This window comes from Alternaria conjuncta, assembly GCF_024043145.1.
Source record: "Alternaria conjuncta strain BMP 0040 chromosome Unknown scaffold_18, whole genome shotgun sequence".
NCBI classification, from domain to species: Eukaryota; Fungi; Ascomycota; class Dothideomycetes; order Pleosporales; family Pleosporaceae; genus Alternaria; species Alternaria conjuncta.
The window spans coordinates 182,730-200,064 of record NW_026250107.1 but is presented as its reverse complement, the minus strand read 5'-3'; the positions used below and the strand labels follow the sequence as shown (position 1 = coordinate 200,064).

The 17,335-nt window shown below is 53.2% G+C and overlaps 6 protein-coding genes across 6 annotated transcripts; 2 read left to right on the top strand and 4 right to left on the bottom strand.

Moving 5' to 3' along the window:
• Window positions 1-1,182: 1,182 nt before the first annotated feature.
• Window positions 1,183-2,477, top strand: J4E85_009645 (uncharacterized protein; the record flags this gene model as incomplete). Its single annotated transcript, XM_051473865.1, has 4 exons — window positions 1,183-1,500; window positions 1,566-1,716; window positions 1,771-2,237; window positions 2,280-2,477. The coding sequence occupies 4 exons, from the start codon at window positions 1,183-1,185 to the stop codon at window positions 2,475-2,477; spliced, it is 1,134 nt and encodes a 377-aa protein (XP_051322269.1).
• Window positions 2,478-4,678: 2,201 nt separating this feature from the next.
• J4E85_009644 (uncharacterized protein) lies at window positions 4,679-9,149 on the bottom strand (the record flags this gene model as incomplete). The annotated part of the gene is made up of 4 exons (XM_051473864.1): window positions 4,679-5,301; window positions 5,352-5,666; window positions 7,805-8,695; window positions 8,771-9,149. The coding sequence occupies 4 exons, from the start codon at window positions 9,147-9,149 to the stop codon at window positions 4,679-4,681; spliced, it is 2,208 nt and encodes a 735-aa protein (XP_051322268.1).
• Window positions 9,150-10,013: 864 nt separating this feature from the next.
• On the bottom strand, window positions 10,014-11,484 carry J4E85_009643 (uncharacterized protein; the record flags this gene model as incomplete). The annotated part of the gene is made up of 3 exons (XM_051473863.1): window positions 10,014-10,103; window positions 10,165-10,875; window positions 10,942-11,484. The coding sequence occupies 3 exons, from the start codon at window positions 11,482-11,484 to the stop codon at window positions 10,014-10,016; spliced, it is 1,344 nt and encodes a 447-aa protein (XP_051322267.1).
• A 467-nt stretch (window positions 11,485-11,951) lies between these two features.
• On the bottom strand, window positions 11,952-12,799 carry J4E85_009642 (uncharacterized protein; the record flags this gene model as incomplete). Its single annotated transcript, XM_051473862.1, has 2 exons — window positions 11,952-11,993; window positions 12,044-12,799. 2 exons carry the CDS (start codon window positions 12,797-12,799, stop codon window positions 11,952-11,954), a joined length of 798 nt encoding a protein of 265 aa, XP_051322266.1.
• A 1,546-nt stretch (window positions 12,800-14,345) lies between these two features.
• On the top strand, window positions 14,346-15,251 carry J4E85_009641 (uncharacterized protein; the record flags this gene model as incomplete). Its single annotated transcript, XM_051473861.1, has 1 exon — window positions 14,346-15,251. One exon carries the CDS (start codon window positions 14,346-14,348, stop codon window positions 15,249-15,251), a length of 906 nt encoding a protein of 301 aa, XP_051322265.1.
• A 479-nt stretch (window positions 15,252-15,730) lies between these two features.
• Window positions 15,731-17,016, bottom strand: J4E85_009640 (uncharacterized protein; the record flags this gene model as incomplete). Its single annotated transcript, XM_051473860.1, has 2 exons — window positions 15,731-16,878; window positions 16,932-17,016. 2 exons carry the CDS (start codon window positions 17,014-17,016, stop codon window positions 15,731-15,733), a joined length of 1,233 nt encoding a protein of 410 aa, XP_051322264.1.
• Window positions 17,017-17,335: the final 319 nt, after the last annotated feature.

Sequence of the window (17,335 nt, the reverse complement as noted above, 5' to 3'; positions counted from 1 at the left end):
CTTGGATTCGATTTTGACTGCAGCATCGCTGTTAGCGTTGTGCATAACCCCAAAGTGAAGAAATGCTTCTCCAAACGCGCTGATGGGATTCAGACGTCTCTTGTATCTCCGGCATGATGCGACCGCTTGAGGCAATGGTGAGGATGGTGGAGAGGCCGTTCCCGATGCTATTGTCGCCTTGAACATCAGGAGCGTCATCCGTGATCAACGCCAGATCGGAATTTGCCTGTTACGGGCAGACCTGCTGATGTAAGCACGCACGTACCATCGCGTCATCGCGGTGCGCTGCCCTTGCAGAAACCGAAAACGTCTCCTTGTTGCATCTCGGTATCGTTATTGTTTATCGTGACCTGGCAACATTAATCGCACTCATGTCGCATGCATTGGGTCTAAACGCAATTCGACATGCGCGGTGTAGCACACTGACGACATCGATTGAACAACGATGAAGCAACCCCGCGCTTCTATCACTCAAATCTCGGCCAGGTCTTCACCCAAATCTATGATGGCGAGTTCGAGTTATCGAGGATGCTTCATTCACCATGCCATTTTCTGTCATCAGGAATAGCAGGCAGCTCCAACCGTTGACCGTTGGTAGGCTACACAGCAAAGTTCGTCTACGAGATCCTTTGAAACACGACCTCTCAAACTCCATTGTTTGGGCGCATTTGCTCCTGTTTCCGGCACTCATCTTTTGTGCGGCAAAGAAGTCATTTCTTTGTTGTAGTATGGGCCATTCGCTGCTCATCAAGACAGCGTTCTGCGCAATGGAAGACGAACTACTCACGGATGTCGCACCTCTGACAAAAACTATCATCTTTTGTATCGATTCAGCTCTTGTGCCCAGCAAGCTAAATGGCCCCACCGTACGCAAATTTTTATAACTATTTTAGATATGATGCCAACGAATTCATCCATCAGAATAGGAATTGGACGACTGGTGAGTAGATTTGCTAAGTACAGACAAAGATCACTTGCTTATAGTAGCCACTAGCGGAACGTGTTCGGACAATTTCTACTATATGGGCCGGGGATGGGAACGTCAAAAATTACTATGCTACTCAAACCCAGAATGCGGGTGGAAATTGGAAGGCGACCAGTCCTGGATTGCCAAACCCGAACCCAATACCAGTTAATCCATTCACGGCCGCAGATGTTAACCATGCAAAGACTACGCAAACTATGCCTGCATCTGCAACTGCTCCCGGAGCGAATGTCCTGCCTGTCGCCGCTGCTCCTGCATACGTCTCGTCTAACCTACATGACTTCTGGCCAAGGATGCCATGGTCTGCACCGGACGAACCCGCTCCACCATTCCTTGACATGCAAGCGTTGAAAGACGATGTTGATTTCGTAAAGGAACATTGGCTCGACACTGAGCCGCGCATGCCTCCACCGAACGACAACTCTCGTTGGCATGGCATCAAGCTATTAGGATCTGGTAGCTATGGCGCAGCCGGTTTGTGGGCTGAAGCCGATGCAGCAAACAATATTCGTGACGTATGTATCTAGTCACAGACACGATCAGTGCCCTTTCCTCAGCGATAAGCTAACATCAACACCAGAGAATGGTGATCAAAGAAGCCAAAGCCTTCACACCAAGCCGATGGCGCGATCCCAAGAACTGGCGGGACCGATTGCCACAAGAAATACGTATCCACCAGCTTCTCGAAGAACGTCGTGTCGTGGAACCAGCCATGTGTCGTCATATTATCCGTTGCCGCGCACACCGACTATGGATGGAACATAGAAGATACAGATTGTATCTAGATTACCATTCGGGTGGCGACATGAACGCGGCAATGACATTTCATGCTCAAAGCTGGAAGGACGGGAAACCCACCGACGAGGACATATTCGTACCAGAGGGGTTCGTCTGGTATACCATCAAAGCGCTCGCGACTGCTTGTCTGGTGCTTCGCGAAGGCACCATCGATGGCACTACGGCTGATGGCTGGAGACCCATCACCCACTTGGATTTGCAGTTACCAAACATACTTTTGAATGTTTATACTCCACAGATTCCGGAAGCCAAAGGAAAGTCAAAAGCGGGCTCCTCCAAGAGTGCTAGACTCAACCGTGCCGACGCTGACGATTGGAGGGCTAGAGAGCCTCCCGTGATGCCTGTTCTCGCAGACTTTGGTATTTCCTTCTTCAGTCCGGATCGTGGCAACTGTCCGATTACCGACAATCCTGACGACTATGTCATCCACGAAACTGACACGCGATATCCTCCTGTAAGTACCTTTCTTTCTCCGAAACGTCACTCGCTACGACAGCTAATCGCTCCTAGGAAATGCACCAACAAGAGGAACCGTACTATCTCGAGTTGGGTGAAAGAACTGATGTTTGGGGCATCGGTCACATCGCATGGAGGCTCTTATGTAATAAGCAAGTTGATGTATTTGGTCCGATTCGTTGCGACACAAAACCTTCGCGCAGCACGAAAAAAGATGACCAGCACAAAATCCCGTTAGCCCTTAGACATGAGCGCAACTTCCGTCCCAATGATGACAAAAGTGTACTCGCAGAGAAGAGCACTGCACAATATACAGCTGGGAAGTACGGGCGAGAAGTTAAAGAGTTAGTGCGGAGGTGCTTGAACTTCGATCATAATCTCAGACCAACTCTGAAAGAAATCCTTGCTGAGGTCGATCAATCCTTCTCAGAGGACGACATTTTGATAGACCAGGTCAGACACAAAGACGGGCTACGACTCACTATGCCAGATACTCCTGAGTTCGCCATTGGACAGCCAGTCGATGCAGCTAAAAGAAGGGGACGTGAATGAGACTTAGTCTGGCCGCTGCTGTAACACTAATGCAACCACCACTCAACATTGGCGGACGCTTCCTTGGAATCACCCTCCCCGATGTTCTCCGCTATCATTACGCCAGCAAAATCCAATCGACCTTGGCGTGAGGCCTCCTGTGTCTGCACCACGGCCTAACGAAGCCACTACTAAGGAAATATTCATTGGGAATTATGATGAAATTAGATTTCCGCTCCAGTTATACCAGAGCCGGCTATCATTCCATCATCTTAGTTGGCTGGCTTGTACACTCTCGTGTCTATCTTGTTGGACAACCCCTCCACCAGAAAATCTGCTTTACTATGCAAGCCAAGAGACTATCGGAATTGTAGCCAACATTCTTGCTCATAGAGCAATCCAATGAAAGATTGAGGGCACGGCTCATGTGTTGCTGAATGCGGGGTTCAACCGAAGCTGAGTACCTGATACGATACGTTCTACACCATGCTACCAAATCTACTTGAAGCTTGAATGTTTCCAGACGTTGAGAGACGTCATCTCCACATCACCACGCCGTCTCCTCAAATCCTCAAGGCCAATGTCTAGGAACTAGAGGCACAAGTCTTCGGAGCCAAGGTCTGATCCATCTAGGAAGCCTCATTATGGGGCTATGGTGCGAGGACTCCACGACATCAGAGAGTCATAGCTAATACTCATCAATCGATTTGCCTGAGACATAAGGCCAACACCAAGAACTCGGACACAATTATCCGTGGAGAAATCACTCCCGTCCACTCCACACTGCGGGGAGGACTGGGGTAATCATACTAACTCAGCGGGTTGATGCGAGATGACCCTCATAGATAAACCAACACAGCGCTATAATGAGACATAAAGTGGAACGAATTAGCCCAACGGGTACCTGATAGTCGTGTGTGGTAGTGTTTACGGATCCTACGGGGCGCCCCATATGGAACGCCTTACCCGGCTCCATGTTGCGAGCCGTTGCGTAGCCGCTTTTCCCGGCTGGCATGCTCGATTTGGATATAGATTCTCGCGACATGTTGGGGGAAGAAGTTTGGGAGAGGGCGAGAGATGTATATAAGAACGTCTTGTGTCGTCTAAAGATCATTCCTCATCAGTTCGACTCGTCTCAACTCTCACCAGCTCTTGAATACCAGTATCCAAACCACAGACACCCTTATCACACTACCAATCTTTCTCATCACCATCACCATGCGTTTCGCTGCCGTCATCGCCGCCTTCGCCATCACGGCCGCCGCTCTTCCTGCATCCTCTATGAAGGAGGCTGAAGCTTCTCTTGGTAAGCGACGCTCTCGTTGCATGGGTCTCAAGGCCGGGAAAACTTCTTGCTAATCATTCCATTCCAAAAAACAGACCTTCAGGCTCGGCAAGCTTGCGCCGACGTCGACAGGTACAACACCTGTACTTCAAACTGCACTCCGCTTGCCCCGTCCGGTGCTTGCATTATCAACTGCCTCATCGCCTACTGCTCTTAAGTCATTGGTGCTTGGAGCTGTGTTCAGGCGGCAAGCAAAGGGAAGACCATGGCTTCGTCGTTGGATGGGGGTAATCTTGGCCGTACCCATATTTGTACCTAGAGTCTGTAGACTGGCCGGCCGTTCGTTGCTATCATGCACAATGAAAACCTGTTATAGTCAACCATTCCCAAATCCCATCTCTTCCAAGTGAAGGACCCATAGCGTGACATCTCAAAGGAAAAAGTAAATTGTGTATAGATTTGGTATCAAGTTGAGTACAGCCCCTTAACGCCAAAGTAACAAACCCTCATGACCCAAGAGAATTCGCCGTACATGACGCTGAAATACCAAAATCAAGCCATTACACCATGCAATCCCGTCCAAACGTCATCATATCATGTCATGTCGTGTCGTCTCCAGTCTATCAGCGCCTTCCAAAGCCACCGGCCATCTGCTTTTGCACATATTTGGCGCCCTCTTTCTTGATGATAGGTAGGGCGTAGTCCTTGAACATGCCCATAGCCTGCCTCTGCCACTCCGGCTGTCCAGGCTTTCCCGGCTTGCCGCCTCCACCTCTGCCACTCCTGCGGCGGTCGTCGTAGCGATCATCGTCGTCGTATCGACTGCGCCTATCGCGACCTCCATCGTCATAGCGAGAGTCGCGGCGCGGCTTGCTGTTGAACATGTCGTCGTATTTGTTATCGTAGCCGTCGTCGCGGCGTCTGCGATCGTCACGGGGCCTGTCACGGCGTTCGCGGTCATCGTAGTAGGGGTCCTTGTCTTTGCGGCGGCGGTCGGACTTGTAGCCTTCGGACTTGTAGCCGTCGCGGTCACGGCGCCCATCGTCTTTGGGCCTGCGAGGAGGATAGTGCTCGTCGTATGAGTCGTAGGTGTCCTCGTGCCTGGGTCGGCGGGGGCGGTCGTCGCGGCGTTCCTCGCGATGCTTGCGTCGAGGTTGGGGTGGTGGAGATTCAGAGTCAGAGTCGGACGAGTAGGACGGTTGCCTGCGATGGCGACGTGGTCGGGCTCCACGAGGGTCACGTTCTTCTGCTGTTTGATTAGCTGCAGTTGCGAGGGGCGCTGACAGGATGGCATACCTCTAGGTGGAGGTGGCATAGATTCGGGTGGTGGAGGTGGCATGCCCTCCATTCCTGGCGGCGGAGGGGGAGGCGGCGGAGGATAACCTTCGTGGCCTGGTGGAGGCGGTGGAGGATAGGCGCCATGCGGGGGCGGTGGAGGGTTGTTGGGATATGGCGGCGGCGGCGCATCGTCGACAGGCCTCTCCTTGCGGGAGCGGCGGTGATCGCCTCTTCGGCTGTCGCGGTAGTCGCGGTAGTCTCTCTTGTCGTCCTTTCCAGGCGCCCATTTTGGCTTGCCGTTCTCGTAGCTGTCAAAGCGGTACGTGCCCGGATCTGCTTCCCTGTCAACGCTGTGCCGATTCAATGCATGCTGGACATCTTACGTGATGGCGGCGGGGGCGGCTGCTCCGGTGAGGAATGTCTGTCTCTATCGCGACGACCCATGTTGCTTGCTTGTTGTAGCGGTCAAGGTGCAGGTAGTGGTGGTGGAGTGTAGGTGTCCAGGTAGCGTGGTCTAACAGTCGGCGGCGAACATCTGACACTTAAAGCGCGGCTCTCGGCTAGGCCGCACCTCTCAGCCCAGTCTCACAAGACACCATGTCGTCATATGCCCTAATGCCTCAGCTCGTCGTGCACAAGTGCAAAATTTGCGGGGCTGCCGACGCATTCGAAGCTTCGCGACGGCGTGGCAGAGCTCAAGTGGGCTGTGTATGTAGGCTGTGATCATCGTGCATGGGCAGCGCGTCTAGACGGGCCCACTTCTGCAAGCCATTGCCGTCCGCGATGCTCAACTGGCCAGGTTGTGCGCCTGAAGAGAAGGGCCGTTCCCCCGCAATGAAGCGTGGGATAAACTGAAGATCAGGGTCTTCCGGAGATTTCGACGATGGGGTATTGCTACGTGGTGTGCAGAGGGTGGTGCTGCCTTATGCTGATCTATCACACGCCCGTATAGACGTCAGGGGACGCTGCACTGCCCAGTCGCTACACCTGCTGACTGATCTCGTTACCTCAGTCTTCATATCCTGACCTTGTCCACGGTCACGGGAAGCGGTGAACTTCGATACCACATGCGGACTAGATCCCATGACTCAAGTCTTCGTCTACATCATACTCGGGCTTCAATCGTATCGCGACCGAATTTTGACTCTTCGGCGACATCACAGTAGCTCACCAAGATCCAACGTCACCTCGTTCATCGAGCAGACTACGTCACACAAACGGCACGATGGTAAGAGCATGTCGATCAAACTATCACACTCATCTAGGCTTGATCTGAATTTCCACCAACGTCACCGTGGTTCAGAACATCTCGATAGCCTGAGGGGGCTGGGAACTAGACTGGACCTGCTTAGAGTTGCAGTCTACACGATAAGCGTCTTAGCGGCCTCGCTCTTGAACGTACTACGTAGTAGACTAGATCTGATCAACCTCTGCTGCTGCTCTCTCTTGTCTCTGCTTCCTCTCTATGTGTAGGCTCAGAGCAAGCTCGACCAATATTAACTGAAGCCGTCCAGACGGTCACGAGGAGCTCCTGCGCAAGAGCCCTTCTGAAGCTGCAAGAATTGAACTCCAGTGGTCCTGTCAAGATGTTCCTGGACCTCGGTAAACTACGTGTACGCCGTCTTGGTTCGGACGCGAGCCCCGGAACTCTATCTAGCTAGCTTTGTTGAGATATCAGGTACCATATCGCAATAATTGCTACCTCTATTGTGAAACAAAGGTTACCTGTTCACCTGCTAGCGCGACTGCAAGCCAGCAGATTTCATGTACAGATTTTGATATTGGTTGATTTCTGGCTTGTTTTTGGTTTGACGGGTCACCAATGGTCGCACCTCATACAAGGGAAAACCTGAACACCCTAGAGGCTACATCAAGAAGAAACCCTGCAAATTAGGTGGCCTAACGTCGATGTAGGCTCCAGACCTGTCCAGGTTTTCCCTAGGTTGACGTGGTCGTGTACTGGACTTGGTCATCCCAAACGACTATATCCGCTCTCGATACACTGGAGGAGCTGAAAATCTACTGTCGGCTACCTCGCTGAGAGTGGTGCCACCTCATACAAGAAAAAAACTGAACAGGTCTGCAGGCTACGTCAAGCCAAAACCTTGCAAAGTAGGTGACCCAATGTCAACGTAGGCTCCAGGCTGTTCAGTTTTTTCCTAGGTTGGCGTGGTGCTGGCCACGACCTTGAGGTGGGGCGTAATACCCGCGACCACGTGAGTTCGCAGAATCACCCCCTCGACTCTGGCCAGACGTGAACTGCCCGCGCCCGCGCGAAGGTGTAAAGTCTCCTCGGCCTCGAGCTGGCGCGAAATTCCCACGACCGCGAGGTCCGCTGTTGTAAGCACCCCTGCCCCTTCCACCACCCCTTCCTCGATTGCCATGATTAGGGAGCGGCCAGAATGTTTCACGTGTGTCTCTGTCCACAGCCCAACTTCGTTCTTCCATCGTACGCAATACGATTGGCCCACCTTTCTCTTCCCTCACAAGGATCAAAGCTCGATTCGGCCGATTCTCTCGCTTCAGCACATCTCTCAGGCGTATAAGCAGAGCAGCGAGTTTCCTCAACGGTTCCTGCTGGTTCTGCTCCCATGTCTTCACCCTTACAGTTGCGATTTCCTCCTTGATCCTCGATACAACACCGGTACCTTTCTCGTAGGGAGCGGTGTAAAGCAACGATGTACGACCGAACCAGAGCTGATCTTGACATGCGACCAACCCTGATGCCAATGGGCTATAAGCCTGAGTTTTGAGCTCTAGTATCTGGGCTGTTGGTACGATATGGCCTTTTTGCAGGACCCGAATTGGCGCATTGTAATTGAACCTTGGAGGGTTCACGTGTGAGCTTCCGCTCACCGTTGCTGCTTCGGTCTGTGTGAGATCGTCGGGCATGATGCCGTCGTCGTATGCATCTGCTTCGAAGCGACAAACGACGTTGAGAGGACCCATTGCATATCGTATAGCCCGATAGTGACTCGTCGCATCCTCCATGTCTTCAGTTTTCTTGGTGAAGGCTCGCTCGAAGTTGAACCCGTAACTCTTCCCGTCTGAGCGTTTCCACCACCGTGACTCCCTGCGCACGATGACGAGTGTGTTGAAGACTAGATACAGATTGAGGCGGAGAGGTGCGTTGTTCTTGCCCTGAGCAAATTCCAATAACACACGGAGATTGTTGCGATCTGCGAGAACGTCGACGTTGTGGAAAGTGGTGTTTGGTGACATAACTCGGAGGGCATTGAACATCGGCAGGTACGGATTTTTCGGTTGGCGAGCGTAGTTGTAATCGTTGGAATCCCAGCCACTATCCCTTTCGACAGTGTGCGGCAGGCTTGGCGGTTGCCATTTTGCTGGCTCGCCGGGAACTAGATAGATGTGAGTCTGACAATACTCGACATTTCAACTGGCAAACGCCTGGCTGGAGGTCATGATATACTCACCAAATATCGTGTTGGTACCATCTTCCGCAGCCTGCCAGTTGTAGCAACACAACAGCTCCGGTTCCTCGTCCCATGTTACTGGCTCTGGTACCGGGATGAGTGCGGTTTTTTCGATTGTCTCTACAACATGTCCTGCATCTCTTGCAATAGTACTGTTGAAGCGCGCCATTTTTCTCCTGCGTTTCTCAAGTACGACTGGATCGATCACTTCTTCTTCAGGAATTTCCAGAATGGCATCCCCACCGTCCGAATCGGAGTCAACGCCATCTTCGGCCGCAATAGTGGGCTCCACAGCACTGTCACCCTGCAGTTGCTGCCAACTCGAACCACCCAAGGCCAGGGCAATTTTCGATTCGAAAGATATAGCTGCCGAGCTCATGTCCGTTGGTGCAGAAGCCGCCACTGGATTCGGCTCGATTATGCGCTGCTTTGGTGGGTTGGCCTGCGCGTCTCTTTCTGGCGTATCTGACTGATAGTCTTCTCTTTCACGTTTTCTTCCACTATTGTCGCTTGGACCAGTAGTTCGCTCTCCAAAAGCTTAGGAGGAACGATGAGCGGGAGGGTTAAATTTAGGCGTGTACACAAACGTACCGTACATGCCGGCTGTTTCGCAGCGTCTTCGCAGCTCTTGCGCTATGGATTGAATATGCGCACGTCCAAAGTAGTGTCAACTTCGAATGGAGTAAAGGCGCCTTCAAAAGTATTTGTGGAGAAGGGATGAGCGTATGCGCGCTATCCTAGGTTGGCAATCGGATAGGTTATGTAGGTTTGAGGAAGCTGGATAGTCATACACCAACTCTGTCTATCGGTTCAAATATGTCGAATCCAAGTCACTTAGCTAACGGGCCTATGGACGTTGTGGTGTGGGTAACAAGACGACAGATTGTAGGGAGCAGGGAGACGCGAAGGCCGGGGTGACGCGACTTGGAAGGCCTCGATGAGTGAAACTGGGTTAGCGCTTCGGCTAACAGCGTAGCGCGTGTGATCCTTCGATCGTCCAAAAGCACCTCCAGGGCTGGACAATTCAGAACGTCCTCAGTTTATAGATGCTCCCGATTATTGCACCTGCACTGTCATGTGTATCCGCAAGGGATACTCAGTGAATTCGAGCAACCTTTCCACTATTGACCGCGAGACCCGATTGATGCATTCGTCAGAAAACCAGTAAATTGAACATAGCATCGTAGTATTTTCAGGACTCCAGCACGATGTAATCCAGTATTATAGCGCCATTCATATCAACTTACAACTTCCATCCCCGCTTCTTCGAAAGCGCCGTCTCCTGCCTGACCGCCAAATCAGCAATGATTTCCTCACTGCCGCCGCCCACAACCTAGCACACGTTAGCATCAGCATACTATCCTAGACTTCACATTTCAAGGAATCAAACATACCATCATCCTCAGATCCCGACTAATCTGCTCAACAATAGCACCAGGCCCACCCTTCTGGTACCCAGCACCACCGAAGATCTGCTGCGCCTCGCGATTCGCCATCTCAAGTATACGACCACCGTGCACCTTGCACAGGGCAATTTGGCCCGCAATCTCCGGATCCTGCCAACCGAGCGGAGATTGCTGGATATGGTATGCGAGTTGTTCGAGCCATGCCCAGTGGCTCTCTACATACCGACCGATTGTAGCGAGTTTGTGCGCAATGATCTGGTTGGAGATGAGGGGCTTGCCGAATGTGTGTCGCTTGTGTGCGTAATGGAAAGATTCGCTCAGACAGGTTCGCGCTTTTCTGTTGCAGCCTATGCTCATTATGTACCTTTCCTTGTTAAAATTAGTCATCACAATTCGAAAGCCTTCGTTCTCTTTGCCGACGAGATTGGATACAGGGACGCGGACATCGTCCATCTCCACGAAGCTTGCGCCTCCACCCTTTTGACCTGAGTTGGGAATACGGCGGTGTGTGAGTCCGGAAGAGTCGGTGGGAATGACGAGGACGGAGATACCAGTGGCGCCAGGTCCTCCGGTGCGAACGGCAGTCGTCATGTGTGTGGCCCATGGCATGCCAGTAATCCATTTCTTGTAACCGTTCACAATGAAGTATTTTCCGTCTTCGGTCTTGGTTGCGGTAGTCTGGAGGTTCGCGACGTCGGACTACACACTCCAGTTAGCATTCTCTCAACCAGAAATGTAGACGTGTTGGGGAGACGGTATACGTACACCACCACCCGGCTCAGTAATGCCTAGACAGAAACTAGTCTCCCAATTAAACAAACCTGGCAACCACTTCTTCTTCTGCTCCTCGGTTCCATGATGTACAATGGGCGGAGCACCAATCACGCTGCCACCGCCCAGAGCAACGCCCACACCGCCCTCAATCCTACTATTCTCATCCGTCATGATCAACAAGTGGAACAAGTCCAAGTCGCCGACCGGTATGCCCGCAGGTCCAGGAACATTGCGTGGGCGATACGGTTCTGGCACGTCCGCGAATGCGTAACCAGTCTGCGCCCATTTGTGCCGTTCTTGGGCTGGAGCCTCGCCAGCTTCCTCCCACTCTAGCATGTACGGTTTTATGTTTGTGTCGATGTATGTGCGAAGCGCATTGCGCAGTTTCTTGTGCGACTCGTTGTAGTAGGGGGAGGCGAGGGCGGAGTACCACGACGGTTCGCTCCATGGGGCAAGGTTGCCAAAGGTTTCCTTCTTCTGAGGCTGCATTACGGAGGGAAGAGGTGTATCGGCGCGCGGCTTAGGGTTTGCCATCGTGTCTGCTTGGTGATGTTGCGAGGCATTTCGTGTGTCTGGAGAGCATACTTAGATATTGGACTATTTGGTAGTGGAGTTGAGATGCCGCGGCTGAAAGACGACGATCATGCTGACTCGCGTGCTGAACTGCGGGGGTGCGCAGCCGATTCGCGCGTCCCCAACGCGTCCGCCCTCCCACTGTCTGCTGGGCTTCGCGCTCGATCCAGAAGTCTTTTTGCGAGTCAACACGGTTGGAACATACCGTGCGAAGTTTGAAATCTTCTTCGTGATTAATCAGATAATTCTCTGGGCAACCAAACATCAGAAACGAGGTGAAGTCACGACAACATGATGGATGGCTTTGAAGTGAAACCTGCGAAGCTTTATTACTGTCTCGATGCTATTTACACGGACTCAAGTCTTCCGGCATAATGTCGTTCATTATTATATTCCTCCACTCGTATCAAGTCGTCCAGACGATACGTTTACCTGACGCAGTAGCCACCGTCGATGAGGAGATCGGAACCCTGAGATTGTTAGTGACTTGAAGCTATATGATCTGGGCGTATAAACTTACAGTGCAGTAGGATGAGGCGTCAGAGGCGAAGTAGACGTAGGCGCCCTTGAGCTCGGTAGCCTTGGCGTCACGGCCCATGGGGATCATGGAGTGCCACAGCTTCTGGATGTCCTGGGGAACGAAGTCGGAGAGACCAGTGTCAATGTATCCGGGGGAGATGGAGTTGACACGGGCAAAGTCCCTCCACTCGTTGGCAAGAGACTTGGCGAGGTGAATGCAGCCAGCCTTGGCGACGTTGTAGGAGGCCTGCTCCTGGGGGAAGTTGGCAATGTGGCCGGACATGGAGGAGGTGATGACGAGGGAGCCGGTCTTGCGCTCGCGGAAGTGGAGACCGACGGCACGGGCGCAGTTGAAGGTACCAGTCAGGTCAGTCTCGATGACCTCCTTCCACTGCTCAACGGTAGCGTCGAGGATACCGTTGTCGGCAGTCTTTCCGGCGTTGGCGATGAAGACATCGACCTTGCCGAAGTCCTTGATGACGTCGTTGACGAGCTTCTCGCAAGCGGAGTAGTCGTTGACCTGGCACTTGTAGGCCTTGACCTTGACGCCGTACTTCTCGCTCATCTCCTTTGCGTTCTTCTCGGCGCCCTCAGCGCGAGAGTTGTAGGTGATGGCGAGGTCGGCGCCGTACTCAGCGCATCCTCGGGCAGCCTCTGTGCCAATACCGGTAGGGCCGGAGGCACCAGTGACGATGACGACCTTGCCCTTGAGGCTGAAGAGGTCCTTGAGCTCGGTTGCTTGGGGAACGTTGATCATTGTGGCGGTTGAGACGGTTTGTTGATAGAGTAGAAAGGTTTAGGGGTATATAGAAGAGGGTTTGGGTTTGAGTGTGATGGAATAAGAAGATGGAGGCTGATCTGGAGGGGCACGGAGGGGTTCAAGTACTCCTCTGCGGCTGAAAAGACTTGATGGACAGCTTCACACATTAGCGGTTAGTGAGGGGCGCTGGGTCGACAGTGACGTGTGGCTCGTCCTAACAGCTTCTGGACGTCATGCCACCGAGCTTGATTCGCCAATGGCACCAAGATGTGGACAGTCTGGCTTCACTATCCCGCTGAGATCCTAGCGACCGACGGGGGTGGGTGGGTTGCTGTGACGTTCCTGCCCCTCTGTTAGCTTGCTCTACGGGAGCTTGGGCCGCCTCTTCGTGCCCTCCAGGCGCGTGAACCCATCGCATTGCTTTTTCTCCCACGCGTTATCATCGATTTCTCCGATCCCGTGGCCGACTTTTCCAATGCTACAACCTAATAACCTTAGGTACGCTTGTCTCGTGGTCTTGCCTAGGTGCCGCCGAGCTGTTGCATGTTCCCAAAGTGGAACCCCACGATTGATACACGACATGCGCTGTCAGCGATTCATGCTTTGACAGAGACATTTGGCCGTGTCAACCCGCGCGTCTAAGCTGCTCGTGCAGTACGAAGCCGCCACGCTGCCACTGGAACACCTTATGCCATGTTGAATGTCATGCACACCCACATGTGCTACTGTACTCAGCCTTGGCTACTAGTAAGCAAGGCGCTGTGCATTGCTACCTGGGAGCCTGGCAGATACAGTAATCGTTACTCAGCTCTTTCTTCTTCATCGAGACATCGGTCGTCTGCTCGATCCTGTTGGAAGACTCTGACGGACCCTGCATGTAGCTGCAGGCGAACATGGTGGTAGCTCCGAGAATCTCTGCGTACATCGACATGTAGCAAGCGGATCCGATCGGTCGTGGAAACCTTGGAACGGCCGGCCTAGAGCGTGAGTGATGTTGCACGGCCGAAGGAAAACCGCGCATCCATGGAAGCTCCACGCGTGCGGAAGCCGTCTCCCAACCATCTACGATCTCAACACGCAGAATCAATGGGGCTTTATTGTCAATATACATGACGTTGCCGGTATCCGCCGCACGCTGACTTAGTTTGCCATGCTCCATCGGTCCCGCGCATGGCTGATGGGAATTTCATTTCTCCGATGCCGCAGACGCACGTGACACACGTCGTCGGCCAAACCTCCAATTCCATCTCAATAGATACCTACGATATCGTATTGGCTCGGCGAGCAGTGCTTGATCCAATATCAATGTCGAAACTGCGAACGTGTAGTCTTGTAGCACCTTCTAGCTAGATTAGCCAAGCACCTGCCACCGGGTCTGATGCAGCCCTCTGATTCGCAGCGATTCGCAGCCATGGGGTTCACCATACTTTTGCTCATGCTTCGCCATTGCCCCTGAAGGTCGATAGCTAACACGTAACATTCGTCTGCATCGTTCCAGACACATTCCCACACTTACCTCTCCGCAACCCGCAGGTCCGCAGCAATGGTGCAGAATGCACTCCTCCCGAAGCCCCTCCCCGCCGACGCCCTCGTAGTCGGCCAACTGGTTACAGAGCCCCTACACCCCGAACGCGACTCCTTCTACCCCGATAAAGCGCACGCAGAGGTCGACGATCTGAACGACTTCCACATCCAGCTCGGCTACAAAGATCTCTACTCAGTCGACACCGAAGGCCGCTTCACGACCAACTATGGCGCGAGGTTCGATCTCGGAAAGATATACAGACAGCCCAACCTGCTCACTGTCAAGGCCGAGCAGATGATACAACGGACCACGCAGTCATCTTCAAGAGCTTTCCAAGCCGTCTGCAACGACCCCGAGGCACGCATCTGGATGGCGGAACAGATCAAAGCGGGCAAGCCACTCTACATCGTCCTCGGCCTGACCGAGCTCAAGAACGCAACCTTCAAGCGCGCCAAATTGCGCGACGCAGGCGCCTCGAACCGCATCAACGAGACGCCCATCGAGAAGGACGCCAAGGTCCCCGGATCCCTCCGTGGCAGAGCGGAAGCCAGCTTGGGCGGAATCGGCACCGAGCCATCTATATCGGGCGTGTTTGGCATGGACGTACGCCGCGTTGCTGCGCGGCTCACGACGCCTGTGGAGCCACATAGGCTGGAAGATATCGACTACAGGTGGTACTACTACGACGTGCCCGGCTCGATGGACAAGGAACAGTTGATGGTGGGGCTGGGAGCGCCGTTGAAGGCGAATGAACTTCGTCTGATGCTTGACCTCACAGACGACGACGTTCAGGGCAATCTTGACGCTATCAGCAAGCTCAGTCTGGACGCTCTGAGCGCTACGGCGAGCCCCATGCTTAAGCCTAGTACGCCCATGCTGAGAGGGCGTTCGCCTTCTCCCCATCCTACTATGCTACGCTCTTAGTGTCATGGGGTTGATAATGGTCGACACGTTTCGAAGTAGCGATTTGGGTTATGGATACGTATGATAGATTTACGACGAGCGCTCTGATAACACATATACGACCTTGTACGGCCTGGCAACTCTCCACTTTCTTATGTAGTAGTAGTTATGCATCCGTCTTGTTTCTGTTGAAAACCGTTTGAGTTATTCCCATCACCAGAGTTCAAAGTCATAGCGGAAGAGGTTGTTCAAAGTGAAAGTAATCGTATTAATCAAGCAAGACAGACCTGCGCTTGCAGTAAAGGTATCATAAGACAACAACCAGCCAACCGAAAACGCCCCATATCGATCGTATATACGTAACTAAGCGTGGACATGACCATAAACAGTGGACATCGTGACAGGCTAGCAACAACGCCTTGAGGAGATCCAAACGCCAATTGGGTAATCCAAGAATTTGTGGAGAAGAAGAGGAACGAAGCAGCGTGAGAAAGCGTGGCTCATGATGCGGCGGCAGGTACCTCGCATGTCGGTGATGTAGTCTCGACGACAGCCTCAACAGCGGGTACCTCAACAGCAGCAGGAGCAGCAGCGACCTCTTCGGCTAATGTTGTCTCTTCCTCAACAGCAGCAGGTACTTCTTCAACAACAACGCTCTTCTTCTTCTCAGGTGTCACACAGCTTGCATCGAATACGTTTGACAGGCGCGAGGGCTTCTCGATACCAGCATCAACAGTGACGTACGAGGTGGCATCACAGCCTTCGGCATAGAACTCACTCGGTGCAAGGTCACCCAGTGGCCTTCGGTCCTCATCCATAGCATCCTGGACGAACTTGCGAAGACGAGGTTGCTTGACAGGCATATCGGCTAGGATATCAGTCTCGTAGCCGTCGTCAAAAGACGAAGCGTGGTTGCGCTTGCGAGTTTGCTGAGCGAGGAAGTCTGGTGGTGGGACGTTCTCCTTGCCGCGGTCCTCGTTGCTGGCCTTGGTCTTTGCGTCATCATCGGATGAGATATCGAGAACAGATGCGGAGTGCTCCATAAGGTTTGCGGCTTCCTGCTCGGGCGTGTCCTCGTGGATCTCGAAGAACCAGCTCTTGGGCATGCTGTCATCGACGATTGGGGTCTGCGGGGCGGGTGCTGAAACAGGCGTGGCGGCTACGGTGGGGGCCTTGGGTGTGTAGGTTGAGATGGAGCCGCTGAGTGCCGCGTCGATGGAGAAGGGTAGGCTGGGGCTGCTCTGTGTGAAGGATGGGGGGTCCACGCGTCGGAAGGGCGAGCTGGATGCGCGACGCTTTGAAACAGCATGGAGACGCTTGTTCTTGGGCGAGCCGCGGCTGGTGGAGATGGGCGTTGACTTGGCAGTGTTGGGTGACGAAAGTGCTTTACGCACAGACGGGACGGAAGGTGTCGCGTTGAGGCTGCGGGCACTGGGCTTGGCAGTCGAAGTGAAGATGGCCGGCTTGATGTATCCTGCATCGCTGTGGCTGGCTGTCTTGGACTTCTTGGTTGGGCTGTTGAAGATGGACGGGTCCACGTTCTCGGAGTCGGCATCTTCGAAGATCTCGGGTGCGCGCTGGCGCTTACCCGTCGATGGCGTAGGAATTGACTTCAGGCCCTGCGGAGACGCGAAGTTCGGTGTGAGAGCTGTCGCATACGCGTTTAGTTAATGCAACGGCACGTGGAGTGAAGCTATTTACCATTTTGCCTGTTCTTCGCGCTCTGGAGTACCTGGAGGCGTGACGAGCCAAGCTCGGCAAACGGCTGGCGCGTAGAGGTGGCCATGGTAGAGACTGTCGGTGATGTTGCGATAGCGATTGAAATGATGTGAAGAAGGTGTATCGGCCCGAAAGATCAATTGACGCGATTGAGGGATGTGGGTAGTGGTGTTGTAGGTGATTGTCGTTGGGACGGAAGGTGCGAAAGGTGGGGTGGTTATCGTATCTCGTTTGAGCTGGAGCGCGCGACTAGGTCCAAGGCGGCAGACCGAAAACAAGAACGACAACAAATGTCTCGACTACGACTCTAACAGTGGATAGAGAAAGCTGAGTCAACGACAGAGAACTTGGACACGATCAAGTCTGAAGAGAAGAGATGGGAGAAA